The following is a 23717-nucleotide window of genomic DNA, read 5'->3' as shown; positions in this document are numbered from 1 at the left end:
TCACGATCTCTAGAGAGACTTTCCCACTGAGAACTCTTTAAAAACACTTAAAGAACTTCCTTAAAGTGACATTACCACAGATTTAAAAGAAAATCAATCAAACTAAAATCATGTGAACTGCCAATACTATGTTAGCCTTCCTCTGTCTGGTCTAGGTCAGGAGAATGAATAGTACAGTCTAATGGTAGTAGCGTCTAATGGTACTACAGTCTAATGTACAGTCTAATGGTAGTAGAGTCTAATGGTGGTAGAGTCTAATGGTGGTAGAGTCTAATGGTGGTAGAGTCTAATGGTGGTAGAGTCTAATGGTGGTAGAGTCTAATGGTGGTAGAGTCTAATGGTGGCTGAGGAGTTCGTTTCACATCCCCATCTGATACAAAATGTCAGTCATCTTCAAATCCTCATTGCTCTGAATCAGATCTTTCTCTTCTCTCTCTGACTCAGCCCTTTCTCCTCTCTCTCTGACTCAGCCTTTCTCCTCTCTCTCTGACTCAGCCTTTCTCCTCTCTCTCTGACTCAGCCCTTTCTCCTCTCTCTCTGACTCAGCCCTTTCTCCTCTCTCTCTGACTCAGCCCTTTCTCCTCTCTCTCTGACTCAGCCCTTTCTCCTCTCTCTCTGACTCAGCCCTTTCTCCTCTCTCTCTGACTCAGCCCTTTCTCCTCTCTCTCTGACTCAGCCCTTTCTCCTCTCTCTCTGACTCAGCCCTTTCTCCTCTCTCTCTGACTCAGCCCTTTCTCCTCTCTCGCTGAATCAGCTCTTTCTCCTCTCCCTCTCTGTATGACTCAGCCCTTTCTCCTCTCTCTCTGACTCAGCCCTTTCTCCTCTCTTTCTGACTCAGCCCTTTCTCCTCTCTCTCTGACTCAGCCCTTTCTCCTCTCTCTGACTCAGCCCTTTCTCCTCTCTCGCTGAATCAGCTCTTTCTCCTCTCCCTCTCTGTATGACTCAGCCCTTTCTCCTCTCTCTGACTCAGCCCTTTCTCCTCTCTCTGTCTCAGCCCTTTCTCCTCTCTGTCTGACTCAGCCCTTTCTCCTCTCTCTTTATGACTCAGCCCTTTCTCCTCTCTCTTTATGACTCAGCCCTTTCTCCTCTCCCTCTCTGTATGACAGCCCTTTCTCCTCTCTCGCTGAATCAGCTCTTTCTCCTCTCCCTCTCTGTATGACTCAGCCCTTTCTCCTCTCTCTGACTCAGCCCTTTCTCCTCTCTCTGACTCAGCCCTTTCTCCTCTCTTTGACTCAGCCCTTTCTCCTCTCTCTGACTCAGCCCTTTCTCCTCTCTCTGACTCAGCCCTTTCTCCTCTCTCTGACTCAGCCCTTTCTCCTCTCTCTGACTCAGCCCTTTCTACTCTCTCGCTGAATCAGCCCTTTCTCCTCTCTGTATGACTCAGCCCTTTCTCCTCTCTCTGACTCAGCCCTTTCTCCTCTCTTTGACTCAGCCCTTTCTCCTCTCTCTGACTCAGCCCTTTCTCCTCTCTCTGACTCAGCCCTTTCTCCTCTCTCTCTGACTCAGCCCTTTCTCCTCTCTCTCGGACTCAGCCCTTTCTCCTCTCTCTGACTCAGCCCTTTCTCTTCTCCCTCTCTGTATGACTCAGCCCTTTCTCCTCTCTCTGACTCAGCCCTTTCTCCTCTCTGTATGACTCAGCCCTTTCTCCTCTCTGTATGACTCAGCCCTTTCTCCTCTCTCTGACTCAGCCCTTTCTCCTCTCTCTCTGACTCAGCCCTTTCTCCTCTCTCTCTGACTCAGCCCTTTCTCCTCTCTCTCTGACTCAGCCCTTTCTCCTCTCTCTGACTCAGCCCTTTCTCCTCTCTCGCTGAATCAGCTCTTTCAAATCAAATTTATTTATATAGCCCTTCGTACATCAGCTGATATCTCAAAGTGCTGTACAGAAACCCAGCCTAAAACCCCAAACAGCAAGCAATGCAGGTGTAGAAGCACGGTGGCTAGGAAAAACTCCCTAGAAAGGCCAAAACCTAGGAAGAAACCTAGAGAGGAACCAGGCTATGTGGGGTGGCCAGTCCTCTTCTGGCTGTGCCGGGTGGAGATTATAACAGAACATGGCCAAGATGTTGAAATGTTCATAAATGACCAGCATGGTCGTATAATAATAAGGCAGAACAGTTGAAACTGGAGCAGCAGCACGGTCAGATGGACTGGGGACAGCAAGGAGTCATCATGTCAGGTAGTCCTGGGGCATGGTCCTAGGGCTCAGGTCCTCTGTGAGAGAGAAAGAAAGAGAGAAGGAGATAATTAGAGAACGCACACTTAGATTCACACAGGACACCGAATAGGACAGGAGAAGTACTCCAGATAATACAAACTGACCCCAGCCCCCCGACACATAAACTACTGCAGCATAAATACTGGAGGCTGAGACAGGAGGGGTCAGGAGACACTGTGGCCCCATCCGAGGACACCCCCAGACAGGGCCAAACAGGAAGGATATCTTTCTCCTCTCCCTCTCTGTATGACTCAGCTCTTTCTCCTCTCTCCCTGACTCAGCCTTTCTCCACTCTCTGTATGACTCAGCCCTTTCTCCTCTCTCCCTGACTCAGCCCTTTCTCCTCTCTCCCTGACTCAGCCCTTTCTCCTCTCTCCCTGACTCAGCCCTTTCTCCTCTCTCCCTGACTCAGCCCTTTCTCCTCTCTCTGACTCAGCCCTTTCTCCTCTCTCTGAATCAGCCCTTTCTCCTCTCTGTATGACTCAGCCCTTTCTCCTCTCTCCCTGACTCAGCCCTTTCTTCTCTCTCTCTGACTCAGCCCTTTCTCCTCTCTCTGACTCAGCCCTTTCTCCTCTCTGTATGACTCAGCCCTTTCTCCTCTCTGTATGACTCAGCCCTTTCTCCTCTCTCCCTGACTCAGCCCTTTCTCCTCTCTGTATGACTCAGCCCTTTCTCCTCTCTCCCTGACTCAGCCCTTTCTCCTCTCTCCCTGACTCAGCCCTTTCTCCTCTCTCCCTGACTCAGCCCTTTCTCCTCTCTCCCTGACTCAGCCCTTTCTCCTCTCTCCCTGACTCAGCCCTTTCTCCTCTCTCTGACTCAGCCCTTTCTCCTCTCTGTATGACTCAGCCCTTTCTCCTCTCTGTATGACTCAGCCCTTTCTCCTCTCTCCCTGACTCAGCCCTTTCTCCTCTCTGTATGACTCAGCCCTTTCTCCTCTCTCTCTGACACAGCCCTTTCTCTGATTAGTGGGTATCGGCCTAATTCTGCTCTGCATGCATTATTTGGTGTTTTACGTTGTACACAGAGGATGTTTTTTCAGAATTCTGCATGCGGAGTCTCAATTTGGTGTTTGTCTCACTTTGTGAATTCTTGGTTGGTGAGCGGACCCCAGACCTCACAACCATAAAGGGCAATGGGTTTTATAACTGATACAAGCATTTTTACCCAGGCCCTAATTGGTATGTTGAATTTTATGTTCCTTTTGATGGTGTAGAAAGCCCTTCTTGCCTTGTCTCTCAGATCATTCACAGTTTTGTGGAAGTTACCTGTGGCGTTGATGTTTAGGCCAAGGTATTTATCGTTTTTTTTTGTGTGCTCTAGGGCAACGGTGTGTAGGTAGAATTTGTATTTGTTGTCCTGGCAACTGGACCTTTTACAGAACACCTTTATTTTTGTCTTCCTGAGATTTACTGTCAGGGCCCAGGTCTGTCGGGGCCCAGCCCAGGTCTGTCGGGGCCCAGCCCAGGTCTGTCGGGGCCCAGGTCTGTCGGGGCCCAGGTCTGTCGGGGCCCAGCCCAGGTCTGTCAGGGCCCAGGTCTGTCGGGGCCCAGCCCAGGTCTGTCAGGGCCCAGCCCAGGTCTGTCGGGGCCCAGCCCAGGTCTGTCGGGGCCCAGCCCAGGTCTGTCGGGGCCCAGCCCAAGTCTGTCGGGGCCCAGCCCAGATCTGTCGGGGCCCAGGTCTGATAGAATCTGTGCAGAAGATCTAGGTGCTGCTGTAGGCCCTCCTTGGTTGGGGACAGCAGCACCAGGTCATCAGTAAACAGCTTTGTTCAAGTAGACTGTGATTTTTCTGTGGTCTAATAGGGGTGTCAGTGGGCTGACTGAACACTCTGAGAGACTCTGGGTTGAGGTCAGTGATAAAGTAACCTACTGTATTCCTGTCAAGAGATGAGCTGTGGGTACCTACTAAAGGAGTCTCATCGAAGCCTACCCTTGACTATGTACAGACCCAGCGTAGGACAGAGCTGCAGGAGTTGTGACCTGTTTTCATTGGTTGTTTTGTCATAGCTGTGTCTAGGGGGGCATATGGGGGAGGGAATGCTGTCACCTCCAGGTAGGTGTTTGTCCCTGTGTGCTGAGGGTGTCAGGTTCTTGTCCGGTTCTGGCATTTAGGTCGCCACAGACTAGTACATGTCCCTGGGCCTGGAAATGGTTGATCTACCCCTCTAGGATGGAGAAGCTGTCATTGTTAAAGTAAGCAGATTCTTTTGGGGGGATATAGGTAGCACACGAGGACATTTTTCTCTGTTGAGATAATTTCCTCGTTAATTTCTAGCCAAATGTAAAATATTCCTGTTTTGACTAATTTAATAGAGTGTCAGGTCTGCTCTATACCAAAGTAGCATACAAAGAGTCTCTTCCCTGTTTCACACCTGGAGGTTTGGTGGATGGGACTACCAAGCTCTCTGTAACCTAGAGGGCAACCAGTGGGTCCGTCTCCTCTATACCACCCACCTGGTAGTGTGGTGGATGGGACTAACAGCTCTCTGTAACCTAGAGGGCAACCAGTGGGTCCGTCTCCTCTATACCACCCACCTGGTAGTTTGGTGGATGGGACTAACAGCTCTCTGTAACCTAGAGGGCAACCAGTGGGTCTGTCTCCTCTATACCACCCACCTGGTAGTTTGGTGGATGGGACTAACAGCTCTCTGTAACCTAGAGGGCAACCAGTGGGTCTGTCTCCTCTGTCTCACCTACTGTTTTAGCTAGCTTTCCCAATTCAACACCTGTGATTACTGTATGCCTCGCTGTATGTCTCTCTCAAATGTCAATATGCCTTGTATACTGTTGTTCAGGTTAGTTATCATTGTTTTAGTTCACAATGGAGCCCCTAGTTCCACTCTTCATACCCCTGATAACTCCTTTGTCCCACCTCCCACACATGCGGTGACCTCACCCATTACTACCAGCATGTCCAGAGATACAACCTCTCTCATCATCACCCAGTGCCTGGGCTTACCTCCGCTGTACCCGCACCCCACCATACCCCTGTCTGCGCATTATGCCCTGAATATATTCTACCATGCCCAGAAACCTGCTCCTCTTATTCTCTGTCCCCAACGCTCTAGGCGACCAGTTTTGATAGCCTTTAGCCGCACCCTCATACTACTCCTTCTCTGTTCCGCGGGTGATGTGGAGGTAAACCCAGGCCCTGCATGTCCCCAGGCACCCTCATTTGTTGACTTCTGTGTTCGAAAAAGCCTTGGTTTCATGCATGTCAACATCAGAAGCCTCCTCCCTAAGTTTGTCTTACTCACTGCTTTAGCACACTCTGCTAACCCTGATGTCCTTGCTGTGTCTGAATCCTGGCTCAGGAAGGCCACCAAAAATTCAGAGATTTCCATACCCAACTATAACATCTTCCGTCAAGATAGAACTGCCAAAGGGGGAGGAGTTGCAGTTTACTGCAGAGATGGCCTGCAAAGTAATGTCATACTTTCCAGGTCCATACCCAAACAGTTCGAACTACTAATTTTGAAAATTACTCTCTCCAGAAATAAGTCTCTCACGGTTGCCGCCTGCTACCGACCCCCCTCAGCTCCCAGCTGTGCCCTGGACACCATTTGTGAATTGATCGCCCCCCATCTAGCTTCAGAGTTTGTTCTGTTAGGTGACCTAAACTGGGATATGCTTAACACCCCGCCAGTCCTACAATCTAAGCTAGATGCCCTCAATCTCACACAAATCATCAAGGAACCCACCAGGTACAACCCTAACTCTGTAAACAAGGGCACCCTCATAGACGTCATCCTGACCAACTGGCCCTCCAAATACACCTCCGCTGTCTTCAACCAGGATCTCAGCGATCACTGCCTCATTGCCTGTATCCGCTACGGAGCCGCAGTCAAACGACCACCCCTCATCACTGTCAAACGCTCCCTAAAACACTTCTGTGAGCAGGCCTTTCTAATCGACCTGGCCCGGGTATCCTGGAAGGACATTGACCTCATCCCGTCAGTTGAGGATGCCTGGTCATTCTTTAAAAGTAACTTCCTCACCATTTTAGATAAGCATGCTCCGTTCAAAAAATGCAGAACTAAGAACAGATACAGCCCTTGGTTCACCCCAGACCTGACTGCCCTCGACCAGCAAAAACATCCTGTGGCGGACTGCAATAGCATCGAATAGTCCCCGTGATATGCAACTGTTCAGGGAAGTCCGGAACCAATACACGCAGTCAGTCAGGAAAGCTAAGGCCAGCTTCTTCAGGCAGAAGTTTGCATCCTGTAGCTCCAACTCCAAAAAGTTCTGGGACACTGTGAAGTCCATGGAGAACAAGAGCACCTCCTCCCAGCTGCCCACTGCACTGAGGCTAGGTAACACGGTCACCACTGATAAATCCATGATTATCGAAAACTTCAATAAGCATTTCTCAACGGCTGGCCATGCCTTCCGCCTGGCTACTTCAACCTCGGCCAACAGCTCCGCCCCCCCCGCAGCTCCTCGCCCAAGCCTCTCCAGGTTCTCCTTTACCCAAATCCAGATAGCAGATGTTCTGAAAGAGCTGCAAAACCTGGACCCGTACAAATCAGCTGGGCTTGACAATCTGGACCCTCTATTTCTGAAACTATCTGCCACCATTGTCGCAACCCCTATTACCAGCCTGTTCAACCTCTCTTTCATCTCGTCTGAGATCCCCAAGGATTGGAAAGCTGCCGCAGTCATCCCCCTCTTCAAAGGGGGAGACACCCTGGACCCAAACTGTTACAGACCTATATCCATCCTGCCCTGCCTATCTAAGGTCTTCGAAAGCCAAGTCAACAAACAGGTCACTGACCATCTCGAATCCCACCGTACCTTCTCCGCTGTGCAATCTGGTTTCCGAGCCGGTCATGGGTGCACCTCAGCCACACTCAAGGTACTAAACGACATCATAACCGCCATCGATAAAAGACAGTACTGTGCAGCCGTCTTCATCGACCTCGCCAAGGCTTTCGACTCTGTCAATCACCATATTCTTATCGGCAGACTCAGTAGCCTCGGTTTTTCGGATGACTGCCTTGCCTGGTTCACCAATTACTTTGCAGACAGAGTTCAGTGTGTCAAATCGGAGGGCATGCTGTCCGGTCCTCTGGCAGTCTCTATGGGGGTGCCACAGGGTTCAATTCTCGGGCCGACTCTTTTCTCTGTGTATATCAATGATGTTGCTCTTGCTGCGGGCGATTCCCTGATCCACCTCTACGCAGACGACACCATTCTATATACTTTCGGCCCGTCTTTGGACACTGTGCTATCTAACCTCCAAACAAGCTTCAATGCCATACAACACTCCTTCCGTGGCCTCCAACTGCTCTTAAACGCTAGTAAAACCAAATGCATGCTTTTCAACCGGTCGCTGCCTGCACCTGCATGCCCGACTAGCATCACCACCCTGGATGGTTCCGACCTAGAATATGTGGACGTCTATAAGTACCTAGGTGTCTGGCTAGACTGCAAACTCTCCTTCCAGACTCATATCAAACATCTCCAATCGAAAATCAAATCAAGAGTCGGCTTTCTATTCCGCAACAAAGCCTCCTTCACTCAAGCCGCCAAGCTTACCCTAGTAAAACTGACTATCCTACCGATCCTCGACTTCGGCGATGTCATCTACAAAATGGCTTCCAACACTCTACTCAGCAAACTGGATGCAGTCTATCACAGTGCCATCCGTTTTGTCACTAAAGCACCTTATACTACCCACCACTGCGACTTGTATGCTCTAGTCGGCTGGCCCTCGCTACATATTCGTCGCCAGACCCACTGGCTCCAGGTCATCTACAAGTCTATGCTAGGTAAAGCTCCGCCTTATCTCAGCTCACTGGTCACGATGGCAACACCCATCCGTAGCACGCGCTCCAGCAGGTGTATCTCACTGATCATCCCTAAAGCCAACACCTCATTTGGCCGCCTTTCGTTCCAGTACTCTGCTGCCTGTGACTGGAACGAATTGCAAAAATCGCTGAAGTTGGAGACTTTCATCTCCCTCACCAACTTCAAACATCAGCTATCTGAGCAGCTAACCGATCGCTGCAGCTGTACATAGTCTATTGGTAAATAGCCCACCCTTTTCACCTACCTCATCCCCGTACTGTTTTTATTTATTTACTTTTCTGCTCTTCTGCACACCAATATCTCTACCTGTACATGACCATCTGATCTTTTATCACTCCAGTGTTAATCTGCAAAATTGTAATTATTTGCCTACCTCCTCATGCCTTTTGCACACATTGTATATAGACCCCCCCTTCGTTTTCTACTGTGTTATTGACTTGTTAATTGTTTACTCCATGTGTAACTCTTTGTTGTATGCTCACACTGCTATGCTTTATCTTGGCCAGGTCGCAGTTGCAAATGAGAACTTGTTCTCAACTAGCCTACCTGGTTAAATAAAGGTGAAATAAAAAAATAAAAAATATACCACCCACCTGGTAGTTTGGTGGATGGGACTAACAGCTCTCTGTAACCTAGAGGGCAACCAGTGGGCCTGTCTCCTTTATACCACCCACCTGGTAGTGTGGTGGATGGGACTACCAGCTCTCAGTAACCTAGAGGGCAACCAGTGGGTCCGTCTCCTCTATACCACCCACCTGGTAGTTTGATGGATGGGACTACCAGCTCTCTGTAACCTAGAGGGCAACCTGTGGGTCTGTCTCCTCTATACCACCCACCTGGTAGTGTGGTGGCTGGGACTAACAGCTCTCTGTAACCTAGAGGGCAACCAGTGGGTCTGTCTCCTCTATACCACCCACCTGGTAGTGTGGTGGATGGGACTAACAGCTCTCTGTAACCTAGAGGGCAACAAGTGGGTCCATCTCCTCTATACCACCCACCTGATAGTGTGGTGGATGGGACTAACAGCTCTCTGTAACCTAGAGGGCAACCTGTGGGTCTGTCTCCTCTATACCACCCACCTGGTAGTGTGGTGGATGGGACTAACAGCTCTCTGTAACCTAGAGGGCAACCAGTGGGTCCATCTCCTCTATACCACCCACCTGGTAGTTTGGTGGATGGGACTAACAGCTCTCTGTAACCTAGAGGGCAACCAGTGGGTCCGTCTCCTCTATACCACACACCTGGTAGTGTGATGGATGGGACTACCAAGCTCTCTGTAACCTAGAGGACAACCAGTGCGTCCGTCTCCTCTATACCACCCACCTGGTAGTTTGGTGGATGGTACAACCAGCTCTCTGTAACCTAGAGGGCAACCAGTGGGTCTGTCTCCTCTATACCATGTTTCTTGTAGGATGACAATGTCTGTATTTCCAAATTATTTGATGAAGTCTGGGTTCCGGTTCTTTAGGCCAAAGGCAGGTGACCTCAGTCCTTGTATTTTCCAGGATGAGATAATAAAATCTTTGTGTTCCATAGTGTCTAGTGTTGTTATCGTGTGGTTTAGGCCCGGACCATCACAGTAGGTATGAACAGAGCATGTTGAGCATCTGATACATACCGCATAGGTCACAGGATGGGGCTTGGGGGGGGGGGGGGGTTGTTGCTCTGCTCACAGCCTGGGCATTATGTTCCGCTGTCATGTTGAGGTCCTTGCCAGCTGTCTTTCTCCAGCCCTCTATCCCCTTTTCTCTCCTCAGTCCATGGGTTTAGCATAGTTGGGGGATGAAGGGGGATGTCGGTCAGTGTGCTGTGATCTAAATGTGTAAATCTATGACAAAGGGTTTGAGACTCTGGGTTGGGTTTGAGACATCATTCTGCCAGACATGGTAATCAGCCTTCCCCGGAAGCAGACTGAGTCCCTCAGGTAGCCACCGCAGCATTCTAGAAAATGATCATTCATCTGCATGCTGAATATTTAGTATCTTTATGTAAAAGGGAGGGTGGATTAGATTTGTACGCTTGTTTCAGGCCCAGGGCTTCTGTTTACACTGAATGGAACATCACAGGCTTGTTTCAGGCCCAGGGCTTCTGTTAACACTGAGTGGAACATCACAGGCTTGTTTCAGGCCCAGGGCTTCTGTTAACACTGAGTGGAACATCAAAAGCTTGTTTCAGGCCCAGGACTTCTGTTAACACTGAATGGAACATCACAGGCTTGTTTCAGGCCCAGGGCTTCTGTTAACACTGAGTGGAACATCAAAAGCTTGTTTCAGGCCCAGGACTTCTGTTAACACTGAAGGGAACATCACAAGCTTGTTTCAGGCCCAGGGCTTCTTTCTGTTAACACTGAATGGAACATCACAGGCTTGTTTCAGGCCCAGGACTTCTGTTTACACTGAATGGAACATCACAGGCTTGTTTCAGGCCCAGGGCTTCTTTCTGTTAACACTGAATGGAACATCACAGGCTTGTTTCAGGCCCAGGGCTTCTTTCTGTTAACACTGAATGGAACATCACAGGCTTGTTTCAGGCCCAGGGCTTCTTTCTGTTAACACTGAATGGAACATCACAGGCTTGTTTCAGGCCCAGGGCTTCTGTTAACACTGAATGGAACATCACAGGCTTGTTTCAGGCCCAGGGCTTCTGTTAACACTGAGTGGAACATCACAAGCTTGTTTCAGGCCCAGGGCTTCTGTTTACACTGAATGGGACATCACAGGCTTGTTTCAGGCCCAGGGCTTCTGTTAACGCTAAATGGGACATCGCAGGCTTGTTTCAGGCCCAGGGCTTCTGTTTACACTGAATGGGACATCACAGGCTTGTTTCAGGCCCAGGGCTTCTGTTAACGCTAAATGGGACATCACAGGCTTGTTTCAGGCCCAGGGCTTCTGTTTACACTGAATGGAACATCACAGGCTTCCCAGACCGTTATTGCACGATCGGTACAGAACGTGCAGAGTATGTGTGTTTGTGAAAGGCATACTTTATTCTAGGTTATAAATATGTAGCCCTCTCTTTGTTGTGTATTTTAAGACTATAACCCTCTGCTCTCTGTACTTTATACATGTCTAAGTGTGTAACCCTCTCTATGCTACGGTGTATCGATTTGAACTATGACCCTCTGTGTCCCCTGTAGGTGGATGAGCTGTATGAGGCATTCTGTATCCAGCGCAGGCTGAGGGAGGGAGCCAGTAAGATGAAGCAGGCCTTCTCTGCATCTCCCTCCACCAAGGCCACCAGAGAGAGCATGTCAGAGGTCAACCGCAGATACAAGGAGTACACAGAGGTGTGGATCCACGCGCATACACAACTATACTCTGTAATCATCAGGCTATTCACCGGCACCATACGGATCACCCACTGAGATCAAACACAGTTCTGGTGCCTGATGTCAATGTTTGATGAATGGGTTTGGTTTGTCTCCTGTTTTTTTGTTTGTTTTTGTGCTGATCATTCTCCCTTCCTCCCCAGAATATGAGCACCTTAGACGGCGAGCTGGAGAACATGCTGGGGGAGTTCCATATCAAAATGAAAGGTAAGTCTAAGGCCAGTGGGACAGCCATTAGAGTAGAGGTATCTCGTAGGGAAAACGGGAGACAAACAAGCAATGAGTATCTCTTCATCTCTCTTTCACTCTCTGTGTCTCTCTCTCTGCCCCCCCCCCCCCCCTCTCGCTCTCCATCCCTCTCTCATTCAGGTCTTGCTGGTTTTGCTCGTCTCTGTCCAGGAGACCAGTATGAGGTGAGTTATATGAATGAGGCCCTCTCTACATCAGAAGTAGACAACTGTGTCTTTCCCAATCTGCAGACTGGCTCCAAAATGGCAATTATGAATACATAAAAACAACTGTTTCATGGCTCTTGACTTCTGTCTCCTTTGCCTTTCATCTATCTCTAACTCCTCTCTCTCTCTCTCTCTCTTCCTTTCTCTCTCTCTCTCTCTCTCTCTCTCTCTCTCTCTCTCTTCCTTTCTCTCTCTCTCTCTCTCTTCCTTTCTCTCTCTCTCTCTCTCTCTCTCTCTTCCTTTCTCCCTCTCCACCCTCCTTCCTCTCTCTCTGTTCTCTCCCTCTCCACCCTCCTTCCCTCTCTCTCTGTTTCTCTCCCTCTCCACCCTCCTTCCCTCTCTCTCTGTTTCTCTCCCTCTCCACCCTCCTTCCCTCTCTCTCTGTTTCTCTCCCTCTCCACCCTCCTTCCCTCTCTCTCGGTTTCTCTCCCTCTCCACCCTCCTTCCCTCTCTCTCGGTTTCTCTCCCTCTCCACCCTCCTTCCCTCTCTCTCGGTTTCTCTCCCTCTCCACCCTCCTTCCCTCTCTCTCGGTTTCTCTCCCTCTCCACCCTCCTTCCCTCTCTCTCGGTTTCTCTCCCTCTCCACCCTCCTTCCCTCTCTCTCTGTTTCTCTCCCTCTCCACCCTCCTTCCCTCTCTCTCTGTTTCTCTCCCTCTCCACCCTCCTTCCCTCTCTCTCTGTTTCTCTCCCTCTCCACCCTCCTTCACTCTCTCTCTGTTTCTCTCCCTCTCCACCCTCCTTCACTCTCTCTCTGTTTCTCTCCCTCTCCACCCTCCTTCCCTCTCTCTCTGTTTCTCTCCCTCTCCACCCTCCTTCCCTCTCTCTCTGTTTCTCTCCCTCTCCACCCTCCTTCCCTCTCTCTCTGTTTCTCTTCCTCTCCACCCTCCTTCCCTCTCTCTCTGTTTCTCTCCCTCTCCACCCTCCTCCCCTCTCTCTCTGTTTCTCTCCCTCTCCACCCTCCTCCCCTCTCTCTCTGTTTCTCTCCCTCTCCACCCTCCTTCCATCTCTCTCTGTTTCTCTCCCTCTCCACCCTCCTTCCCTCTCTCTCTGTTTCTCTCCCTCTCCACCCTCCTTCCCTCTCTCTCTGTTTCTCTCCCTCTCCACCCTCCTTCCCTCTCTCTCTGTTTCTCTCCCTCTCCACCCTCCTTCCCTCTCTCTCTGTTTCTCTTCCTCTCCACCCTCCTTCCCTCTCTCTCTGTTTCTCTCCCTCTCCACCCTCCTCCCCTCTCTCTCTGTTTCTCTCCCTCTCCACCCTCCTCCCCTCTCTCTCTGTTTCTCTCCCTCCCTCCGTCAGATCTTCATGCGGTATGGGCGTCAGCGCTGGAAGCTGAAGGGGAAGATAGAGGTGAACTCCAGACAGAGTTGGGACGGAGAGGAGATGGTCTTCACGCCCCTCATCACAGACCTCATCAACATCAAGGTACACATGAGAATGTTATATCATATGATGTGGTTGGTTAGCTGATATGTTAAATACCTATCCAGGCATGCGGGGATCTGACAGGCATCTGCAATGTATGTCATTTTGAATGCTGCCCCTGTCAAACCATTTCTGAGGGCAAACCACAGTCCTCCAAAGGTTCTGAAGCCAAATTATCTTTGACCCCTGGTCCCAACTATCTCTTTGGTCCAATCAGCTGACGGAGCTGAAGGGCCTGGCCACTCACATCCTGGTGGGCAGTGTGATCTGACCTCTAACTTCCTGTCTGTGGTCCAATCAGGTGACGGAGCTGAAGGGCCTGGCCACTCACATCCTGGTGGGCAGTGTGATCTGACCTCTAACTTCCTGTCTGTGGTCCAATCAGGTGACAGAGCTGAAGGGCCTGGCCACTCACATCCTGGTGGGCAGTGTGATCTGTGAGACCAAGGATCTGTTCACGGCCATGCCTCAGGTGGTGGCTGTAGACGTTAATGACCTGGGAACCATCAAACTCAACCTGGAGGTCACATGGTTGTAAGTCAGCATTTCCAAAATTAGGGGTCATGACCCCACGTGGGGTCGCCTGATTTGAAAATGGGGTTGTGCGATAGAAACTCGCGTTTGGTTCATAGAACCGGGGATACGTCAGTAACCTCTGGTAGCCGCTAGATGGGTTGTAATTAACAGAGTTTCTGTTTTCTACCTACAAATGTAGCAAAAAAAATAGTTTTTACATTTTAAGCTACAAAATATTATGACCCCTTCACTGAAAGAAAAAGGTTTGGGGTCCCCTGTTGTAAGTGGACTTAATTAAATGTCTATTTGACAGGTGTACATGTTTTTAAGGTGCGACTAGTGACTGTTGAATCTGAATCAAAGGAGGTTAAAGTTCACATGGAGTTATTGTGGGTGTTCAAGGAGCAGAAAAACATCAACACCAACTTCAAAACTATTGTTTTTGTAGCCGAAACACAACATTCTTTAGGACGTAGCGACACAGACAGTAATTTATACAAACTGCTGTTAAACTAAATGTTAGTCTAAAATAAAGAGAATGTCTGGAGGGTTTTTATAGTGGACATCAAGTTTCTAACTTCTCTACCTGGGCTGATGAGACAGTGGATTGTACAGTCAGATGGAACAGAGTAAATAGGCATTTTAACGTTATAGATTGGTGGAAACTTGTGGAATAGGCACCGGCTGGAATGCTCTTTTAACCAATCAGCATTCAGGATTTAGAGCCACCCGTTGTATAAAGTATTATAAACTACACTATGCTACGGTGGTTAGTTACATCGGTTAATGTTGACTAAGTGATGAAGCTATACTGTAATGCTGCCCTCTTCTGGAGAACCTGGGTGTCTGCACCAGTGTTACAGCAGAATTCACCTAGTAGTTTATAGTTCTCTAATGGACTGTCTCTCTGCTCTCCCCCCATGCAGTCCATTCGATGTGGAAGACCTGACCCTGTCTTCAGGGAACGTGAGCAAGGCCACCGCCCTGCAGAGACGAGTGTCTATCTACAGCCAGGGCACGCCAGAGACACCCACCTTCCAGGACCAGTCCTTCTTTGTGAGTCCCACACAGAGCCTCCTCTCCCTGGGGTGGGATAGGGGAGGGGAGTGGGTGTATGGATCTAAGGATCTATGACTCCTAGTCCCATTGCTGTCTTATAACGCAGCATACTGCTCACTCACCAGCCTGCTCACAACACAGGATTCCTCGTTGCACTAACCCACTAACACAGCCCTTGTGTTGACTGGATTGTGAAACCAACAGCTTGTGTCTGTTTATGAATGCAATGGCTAAGGCTAACTAACGCTAACTCACCCATCCCTCCCACCACTCACCCATCCCTCCCACCACTCACCCATCCCTCCCACCACTCACCCATCCCTCCCACCACTCACCCATTCCTCCCACCACTCACCCGTCCCTCCCACCACTCACCCATTCCTCCCACCACTCACCCGTCCCTCCCACCACTCACACATTCCTCCCACCACTCACCCGTCCCTCCCACCACTCACCCGTCCCTCCCACCACTCACCCGTCCCTCCCACCACTCACCCGTCCCTCCCACCACTCACCCGTCCCTCCCACCACTCACCCGTCCCTCCCACCACTCACCCGTCCCTCCCACCACTCACCCGTCCCTCCCACCACTCACCCCATCCCTCCCACCACTCACCCATCCCTCCCACCACTCACCCATCCCTCCCACCACTCACCCATCCCTCCCACCACTCACCCGTTTCTCCTCCCTCCCCTGCTCCGTTTGTGTGTGGTAAAGAAGTGGCACCCCTCCCCGACCCAGCATCGCCTGTCCCCGACCCAGCATCGCCTGTCCCCGACCCAGCATCGCCTGTCCCCGACCCAGCATCGCCTGTCCCCGACCCAGCATCGCCTGTCCCCGACCCAGCATCGCCTGTCCTTCCTCCACGGTCTGAGGAACTCCCTGTTAGAGAAGCTGAGACGCAGTCGCTCCTTTGGCGACCTGGTCTCCCTCCAACCCAGGCCCAAGTCCAGCCTGGAGGGTTATGTGACTGAGGTGTGCTAGGTTAGGGCTAGCCCCGATTCCCCCTGTCTGTGTGGCTGTGCCTGCTTATTGTTAGCATGCTGTCTGTGTGGCTGCTGATATTTAGCATGCTGTCTGTGTAGGTGTTTATTATTAGCATGCTGTCTGTGTGGCTGCTGATAGTTAGCATGCTCTCTGTGTGGCTGCTTATTGTTAGCATGCTGTCTGTGTGGATGCTGATAGTTCGCATGCTGTCTGTGTGGCTGTGGTTGCTTATTGTTAGCATGCTGTCTGTGTGGCTGCTTATTGTTAGCACGCTGTTTGTGAGGCTGCTTATTGTTAGCATGCTGTCTGTGTGGCTGCTGATATTTAGTATGCTGTCTGTGTGGGTGTTTATTGTTAGCATGCTCTCTGTGTGGCTGCTGATAGTTAGCATGCTCTCTGTGTGGCTGCTTATTGTTAGCATGCTGTCTGTGTGGCTGCTTATTGTTAGCATGCTGTCTGTGTGGCTGTGCCTGCTTATTGTTAGCATGCTGTCTGTGTGGCTGCTTATTGTTAGCATGCTGTCTGTGTGGCTGCTTATTGTTAGCATGCTGTCTGTGTGGCTGTGCCTGCTTATTGTTAGCATGCTGTCTGTGTGGCTATGCCTGCTTATTGTTAGCATGCTGTCTGTGTGGCTGCTGATATTTAGCATGCTGTCTGTGTGGGTGTTTATTGTTAGCATGCTGTCTGTGTGGCTGCTGATAGTTAGCATGCTCTCTGTATGGCTGCTTATTGTTAGCATGCTGTCTGTGTGGCTGTTTATTGTTAGCATGCTGTCTGTGTGGCTGTGCCTGCTTATTGTTAGCATGCTGTCTGTGTGGCTGCTGATATTTAGCATGCTGTCTGTGTGGGTGTTTATTGTTAGCATGCTGTCTGTGTGGCTGCTGATAGTTAGCATGCTGTCTGTGTGGCTGCTTATAGTTAGCATGCTGTCTGTGTGGCTGCTTACAGTGCCTTGCGAAAGTATTCGGCCCCCTTGAACTTTGCGACCTTTTGCCACATTTCAGGCTTCAAACATAAAGATATAAAACTGTATTTTTTTTGTGAAGAATCAACAACAAGTGGGACACAATCATGAAGTGGAATGACATTTATTGGATATTTCAAACTTTTTTAACAAATCAAAAACTGAAAAATTGGGCGTGCAAAATTATTCAGCCCCTTTACTTTCAGTGCAGCAAACTCTCTCCAGAAGTTCAGTGAGGATCTCTGAATGATCCAATGTCAAGTCTCCGTATAAATGCACCTGCACTGTGATAGTCTCAGAGGTCCGTTAAAAGCGCAGAGAGCATCATGAAGAACAAGGATCACACCAGGCAGGTCCGAGATACTGTTGTGAAGAAGTTTAAAGCCGGATTTGGATACAAAAAGATTTCCCAAGCTTTAAACATCCCAAGGAGCACTGTGCAAGCGATAATATTGAAATGGAAGGAGTATCAGACCACTGCAAATCTACCAAGACCTGGCCGTCCCTCTAAACTTTCAGCTCATACAAGGAGAAGACTGATCAGAGATGCAGCCAAGAGGCCCATGATCACTCTGGATGAACTGCAGAGATCTACAGCTGAGGTGGGAGACTCTGTCCATAGGACAACAATCAGTCGTATATAGCACAAATCTGGCCTTTATGGAAGAGTGGCAAGAAGAAAGCCATTTCTTAAAGATATCCATAAAAAGTGTTGTTTAAAGTTTGCCACAAGCCACCTGGGAGACACACCAAACATGTGGAAGAAGGTGCTCTGGTCAGATGAAACCAAAATTGAACTTTTTGGCAACAATGCAAAACGTTATGTTTGGCGTAAAAGCAACACAGCTCATCACCCTGAACACAATCCCCACTGTCAAACATGGTGGTGGCAGCATCATGGTTTGGGCCTGCTTTTCTTCAGCAGGGACAGGGAAGATGGTTCAAATTGATGGGAAGATGGATGGAGCCAAATACAGGACCATTCTGGAAGAAAACCTGATGGAGTCTGCAAAAGACCTGAGACTGGGATGGAGATTTGTCTTCCAACAAGACAATGATCCAAAACATAAAGCAAAATCTACAATGGAATGGTTCAAAAATAAACATATCCAGGTGTTAGAATGGCCAAGTCAAAGTCCAGACCTGAATCCAATCGAGAATCTGTGGAAAGAACTGAAAACTGCTGTTCACAAATGCTCTCCATCCAACCTCACTGAGCTCGAGCTGTTTTGCAAGGAGGAATGGGAAAAAAATTCAGTCTCTCGATGTGCAAAACTGATAGAGACATACCCCAAGCGACTTACAGCTGTAATCGCAGCAAAAGGTGGCGCTACAAAGTATTAACTTAAGGGGGCTGAATAATTTTGCAGGCCCAATTTTTCAGTTTTTGATTTGTTAAAAAAGTTTGAAATATCCAATAAATGTCGTTCCACTTCATGATTGTGTCCCACTTGTTGTTGATTCTTCACAAAAAAATACAGTTTTATATCTTTAAGTTTGAAGCCTGAAATGTGGCAAAAGGTCGCAAAGTTCAAGGGGGCCGAATACTTTCGCAAGGCACTGTATTGTTAGCATGCTGTCTGTGTGGCTGTGCCTGCTTATAGTTAGCATGCTGTCTGTGTGGCTGCTTATTGTTAGCATGCTGTTTGTGTGACTGCTTATTGTTAGCATGCTGTCTGTGTGGCTGCTGATATTTAGTATGCTGTCTGTGTGGGTGTTTATTGTTAGCATGCTGTTTGTGTGACTGCTTATTGTTAGCATGCTGTCTGTGTGGATGCTGATAGTTCGCATGCTGTCTGTGTGGCTGTGGTTGCTTATTGTTAGCATGCTGTCTGTGTGGCTGCTTATTGTTAGCACGCTGTTTGTGTGACTGCTTATTGTTAGCATGCTGTCTGTGTGGCTGCTGATATTTAGTATGCTGTCTGTGTGGGTGTTTATTGTTAGCATGCTCTCTGTGTGGCTGCTGATAGTTAGCATGCTCTCTGTGTGGCTGCTTATTGTTAGCATGCTGTCTCTGTGGCTGTGCCTGCTTATAGTTAGCATGCTGTCTGTGTGGCTGTGCCTGCTTATAGTTAGCATGCTGTCTGTGTGGCTGTTTATTGTTAGCATGCTGTCTGTGTGGCTGCTTATTGTTAGCATGCTGTCTGTGTGGCTGCTTATTGTTAGCATGCTGTCTGTGTGGCTATGCCTGCTTACAGTTAGCATGCTGTCTGTGTGGCTGTGCCTGTTTATTATTAGCATGCTGTCTGTGTGGCTGTGCCTGTTTATTATTAGCATGCTGTCTGTGTGGCTGTGCCTACTTATATCTATCTCTCTCTCTCTCTCTCTCTCTCTCTCTCTCTCTCTCTCTCTCTCTCTCTCTCTCTCTCTCTCCCTCTCTCTCTCTCTTCCCCCCCCAGTCCACCCTCCCTGATGACGTCTTTGAGAACGGTGGGTGTGGTAACACCGAGTGCAAGCGCCTCTCCTTCTCCGATACTTCAGTCTCCTCCCCCAGCCTCGCCCCCGGCCAGTCCAACCCCGAAATCACCGTCACGCCCCCTGAGACCTGCCCCCAGCCCCAAATCCCCAACGTTGAAGTCACCGTCACGCCCCCTGAGACCTGCCCCCAGCCCCAAATCCCCAACGTTGAAGTCACCGTTCGAATACATGCAGACGTAGTGGAAGAGGCAGAGGAAGGTGAGGAGGAAGAGGAGAGTAGCAGCGGCAGCGTGAGTACCAGCCTGGTCAGCGAGGAGGCGGAGTCAGAGTGGGAGAGGGCGGAGTCCCAGTGTAACGGAGGATCCGTCTCTCTCTGCTCGGAGAGGCAGCTGTCTGCGGTCGCTCCCGGGGGTGTGTGTCCGGACCTCGCTGGGCCGGACAGGGATGGTGATGAAGATGACAGGTAATAGATGGATGTTTTGTCTTTATGATGCGCAGAGGCCAAACGAATCTCCCCTTGAGGGACAATGAAATTGTGTTGTATTGTAACGTATTCTATTCAATTGTATTCTATTGTCAGCTCGGAGCTACTGAAGCCCGTAGAACTTGACACTGAAGAACCAGGCAGCTTGACCAGGCAACTGGTGAGGAGACTGACATCGTCTGACATTCTGCCCGAGGCGGGGGTTCTGAGCTGGGCTGGGGAGGGGAGCCGGGCCTTCCTGGAGAGCAACCTGGAAGAAACCCTGCAGAGTCTGCTACTGAGGCTAGAGTCACTGGGACAACGCTGTAGAGAGCTACAGGACCTGGAACAGGAAGTGATGCGCCTGGAGGACCTACTCAAGGTGAGGCCTGTACGTTCTCCTCAAGCAACTGTGTGTGCATCACAGGGTTGGAGGTCAATGCAATATTAGCTCAATTTGACATTTAATTTCTCCATAGGAATTCATTTCAAATCCTGAATTAACTTCAGACAGAATTGAGCCCAACCCTGGTGCATTACCTGTTACATTTGAGTAATTTAGCAGACGCTCTTATCCAAAGCGACTAACAGGAGCGATTAGGGGTAAGTGCCTTGTTCAAGGGCACATCGACAGATTTTTCACCTGCTCGACTTGGGGATTCAAACCAGCAACCTTTCGGTTACTAACCCAATGCCCTTAACCGCTACGCTGCCTTCAGTTCAAGCTGAAACATTGTTTCTGTTGACCTTTATGAAAAAGTATTATCTGCTGAAATATTTGTAAGAGCGGTAGTTTATGATAGTTGTTTATGTACATAGGTTTTATTGTGACTGTAGCCTCCTTGTAGCCTTGACATCCAGTTTAATCTCCTATGACTGCAGGTCGTCTCTCCCTCAGTAGTAGGCCAACCTAGTCTGGCATTACCAGACAACCCACACCCTGCAGGGTTTTTCAGGGTCTGATCTCTCCCTCAGTAGTAGGCCAACCTAGTCTGGCATTACCAGACAACCCACACCCTGCAGGGTTTTTCAGGGTCTGATCTCTCCCTCAGTAGTAGGCCAACCTAGTCTGGCATTACCAGACAACCCACACCCTGCAGGGTTCTTCAGGGTCTGATCTCTCCCTCAGTAGTAGGCCAACCTAGTCTGGCATTACCAGACAACCCACACCCTGCAGGGTTTTTCAGGGTCTGATCTCTCCCTCAGTAGTAGGCCAACCTAGTCTGGCATTACCAGACAACCCACACCCTGCAGGGTTTTTCAGGGTCTGATCTCTCCCTCAGTAGTAGGCCAACCTAGTCTGGCATTACCAGACAACCCACACCCTGCAGGGTTTGTCAGGGTCTGATATCTCCCTCAGTAGTAGGCCAACCTAGTCTGGCATTACCAGACAACCCACACCCTGCAGGGTTTTTCAGGGTCTGATCTCTCCCTCAGTAGTAGGCCAACCTAGTCTGGCATTACTAGACAACCCACACCCTGCAGGGTTCTTCAGGGTCTGATCTCTCCCTCAGTGCCGCCTCCCGGGCCACAGGAGCAGGTCGTCCAGCCTCACTCTGATGGTTGAGAGCGCCCTGGAGAGCTTCGACTTCCTCAACACCTCCGACTTTGACGACGATGACACGGGTGATGACCACTCCCTCCAGTGCTCCGTGTTCTTTGACATGGAGGCGGACAGTATCGGGTGAGTCAGGAGGGAGGGATGGGAGGATGCAAGTCCTCTCCCCTGTCCTCTCGCTAGTCTACTACCCCTCTGTCCCTGCCTGGGAGATGGTGGTGGTGACCCTGCCTGTCTCCTTCCTATCTGCCTCTAACCTCTGTCTGCTAACCTCACTGTCCCTCCACGGCCAATGAGATTCTACTGGGACTGTGTATGTGTGTGGGACTAACCCAGGCTGTTTTTCTCCCCTCTATCTATCTGTCTCTCTCTCCCCCCCTCTATCTGTCTATCTCCCCCCTCTCTGTCTCTCTCTCTCCCCCTCTATCTGTCTCTCTCTCTCCCCCTATATCGGTCTCTCTCTCCCCCCTCTCTGTCTCTCTCTCTCCCCCTCTCTCCGTCTCTCTCCCCCCTCTCTGTCTCTCTCGCTCCCCCCTCTCTCTCCCCTCTACATGTCTCTCTCTCTCCCCCCTCTGTCGCTCTCTCTCCCACCTCTATCTGTCTCTCTCTTTTCCCCCGCTATTTGTCTCTCTCTCCCCCCTCTGTCTCTCTCGCTCCCCCCACCTCGCTCCCCCCTCTCTCTCCCCCTCTACCTGTCTCTCCCCCCCTCTCTGTCTCTCTCGCTCCCCCACCTCTCTCCCCCTCTCTCTCGCCCTCTATTTGTTTCTCTCCCCCTCTTGGTTTCGCTCCCATCTGTCTCTCTCCCATCTGTCTCTCTCCCCACCATCTGTCTCCCCCATCCCATCTGTCTCTCTCCCCCCCATCCCATCTGTCTCTCTCCCCCCCCATCCCATCTGTCTCCCTCCCTCCCCCCCATCCCATCTGTCTCCCTCCCTCCCCCCCATCTGTCTCTCTCCCCCCCTCCCATTTTTCTCTCTCCCCCCTCCCATCTGTCTCTCTCCCCCCATCCCATCTGTCTCTCTCCCCCCATCCCATCTGTCTCTCTCCCCCCCATCCCATCTGTCTCTCTCCCCCCCATCCATCTGTCTCTCTCCCCCCATCCCATCTGTCTCTCTCCCCCCCATCCCATCTCTCTCTCCCCCATCCCATCTCTCTCTCCCCCCCTCCCATCTGTCTCTCCCCCCCTCCCATCTGTCTCTCTCCCCCCCTCCCATCTGTCTCTCCCCCCCATCCCATCTGTCTCTCCCCCCCCATCCCATCTCTCTCCCCCCCCCCATCCCATCTGTCTCTCTCCCCCCTCCCATCTGTCTCTCTCCCCCCTCCCATCTGTCTCTCTCCCCCCTCCCATCTGTCTCTCTCCCCCCTCCCATCTGTCTCTCTCCCCCCCTCCCATCTGTCTCTCTCCCCCCCACCCATCTGTCTCTCTCCCCCCCTCCCATCTGTCTCTCTCCCCCCCTCCCATCTGTCTCTCTCCCCCCATCCCATCTGTCTCTCTCCCCCCCATCCCATCTGTCTCTCTCCTCCCCATCCCATCTGTCTCTCTCCCCCCATCCCATCTCTCTCTCCCCCCCTCCCATCTGTCTCTCCCCCCTCCCATCTGTCTCTCTCCCCCCCTCCCATCTGTCTCTCTCCCCCCCCTCCCATCTGTCTCTCTCCCCCCCTCCCATCTGTCTCTCTCCCCCCCCTCCCATCTGTCTCTCTCCCCCCCTCCCATCTGTCTCTCTCCCCCCCTCCCATCTGTCTCTCTCCCCCCCTCCCATCTGTCTCTCTCCCCCCCTCCCATCTGTCTCTCCCCCCCCCTCCCATCTGTCTCTCTCTCCCCCCTCCCATCTGTCTCTCTCTCCCCCCATCCCATCTGTCTCTCTCCTCCCCATCCCATCTGTCTCTCTCCCCCCCATCCCATCTGTCTCTCTCCCCCCTCCCATTTTTCTCTCCCACATCTGTCTCTCTCCCCCCTCCCATCTGTCTCTCCTCCTGTCTATTCATCTGTTTGAAGTTAGTGTACAAACCCGAAAGTAAAAGACGCAAAACCGAAACTTAAGAACTGGAAGCTTAAAAATAGCATATATAGAACATATCTAACCGCTTCTTAGACTTGCTTCCAATGAGAATGACATATCTATGTGAATTTGGTCAGGTCGCCCCAAAAATTACATATTGTAGATTTAAATTAATGGATTCGTACTGCATTTAACTCTAGCATCCCATATCATGCTGATTCACATACTGTTGTATTCTAATGGCTATAGTAGTAATTTTAGTGCACTTCTATACTTCTATACTCTGCTGCTTCCTTCTGGTGACAGTGTGTATCTCCTGTCTGTCTTAACAGACCTGGGGGCCCGCACCCAGAGGTCAGGGGTCACCTGAGTGAAGCCCTGACGGAGGACACCGGGGTGGGCAACAGTGTAGCCGGCAGCCCCCTGCCTCTCACTACCGGCAACGAGAACCTGGACGTGGCCATCGTCATTCACCTGCAGTACTGCGACCATCTCATCCAGGTGATGAACAAACATTTCT

The 23717-nt window shown here is 50.5% G+C and overlaps 1 protein-coding gene across 2 annotated transcripts in view; it reads left to right on the top strand.

Moving 5' to 3' along the window:
* Positions 1-23717, top strand: part of LOC109904376 (rho family-interacting cell polarization regulator 2) — an 85263-nt gene that overhangs the window by 50366 nt on the left and 11180 nt on the right. Inside the window, exons 7-17 of one of the 2 annotated variants that reach the window (XM_031788991.1) lie at positions 11165-11314; positions 11500-11563; positions 11726-11769; positions 13106-13231; positions 13617-13765; positions 14674-14803; positions 15525-15782; positions 19158-19639; positions 19757-20021; positions 21154-21323; positions 23530-23698. In XM_031788991.1, coding sequence (XP_031644851.1) covers positions 11165-11314; positions 11500-11563; positions 11726-11769; positions 13106-13231; positions 13617-13765; positions 14674-14803; positions 15525-15782; positions 19158-19639; positions 19757-20021; positions 21154-21323; positions 23530-23698 — 2007 coding nt within the window. The remainder of the gene's footprint in view (positions 1-11164; positions 11315-11499; positions 11564-11725; positions 11770-13105; positions 13232-13616; positions 13766-14673; positions 14804-15524; positions 15783-19157; positions 19640-19756; positions 20022-21153; positions 21324-23529; positions 23699-23717) is intronic. The other variant, XM_031788992.1, reaches the window with a different exon arrangement.

The sequence above is a fragment of the Oncorhynchus kisutch genome, linkage group LG14 (assembly GCF_002021735.2).
Source record: "Oncorhynchus kisutch isolate 150728-3 linkage group LG14, Okis_V2, whole genome shotgun sequence".
Lineage (NCBI taxonomy): Eukaryota > Metazoa > Chordata > Actinopteri > Salmoniformes > Salmonidae > Oncorhynchus > Oncorhynchus kisutch.
This window is presented reverse-complemented; position numbering and strand designations above follow the sequence as displayed.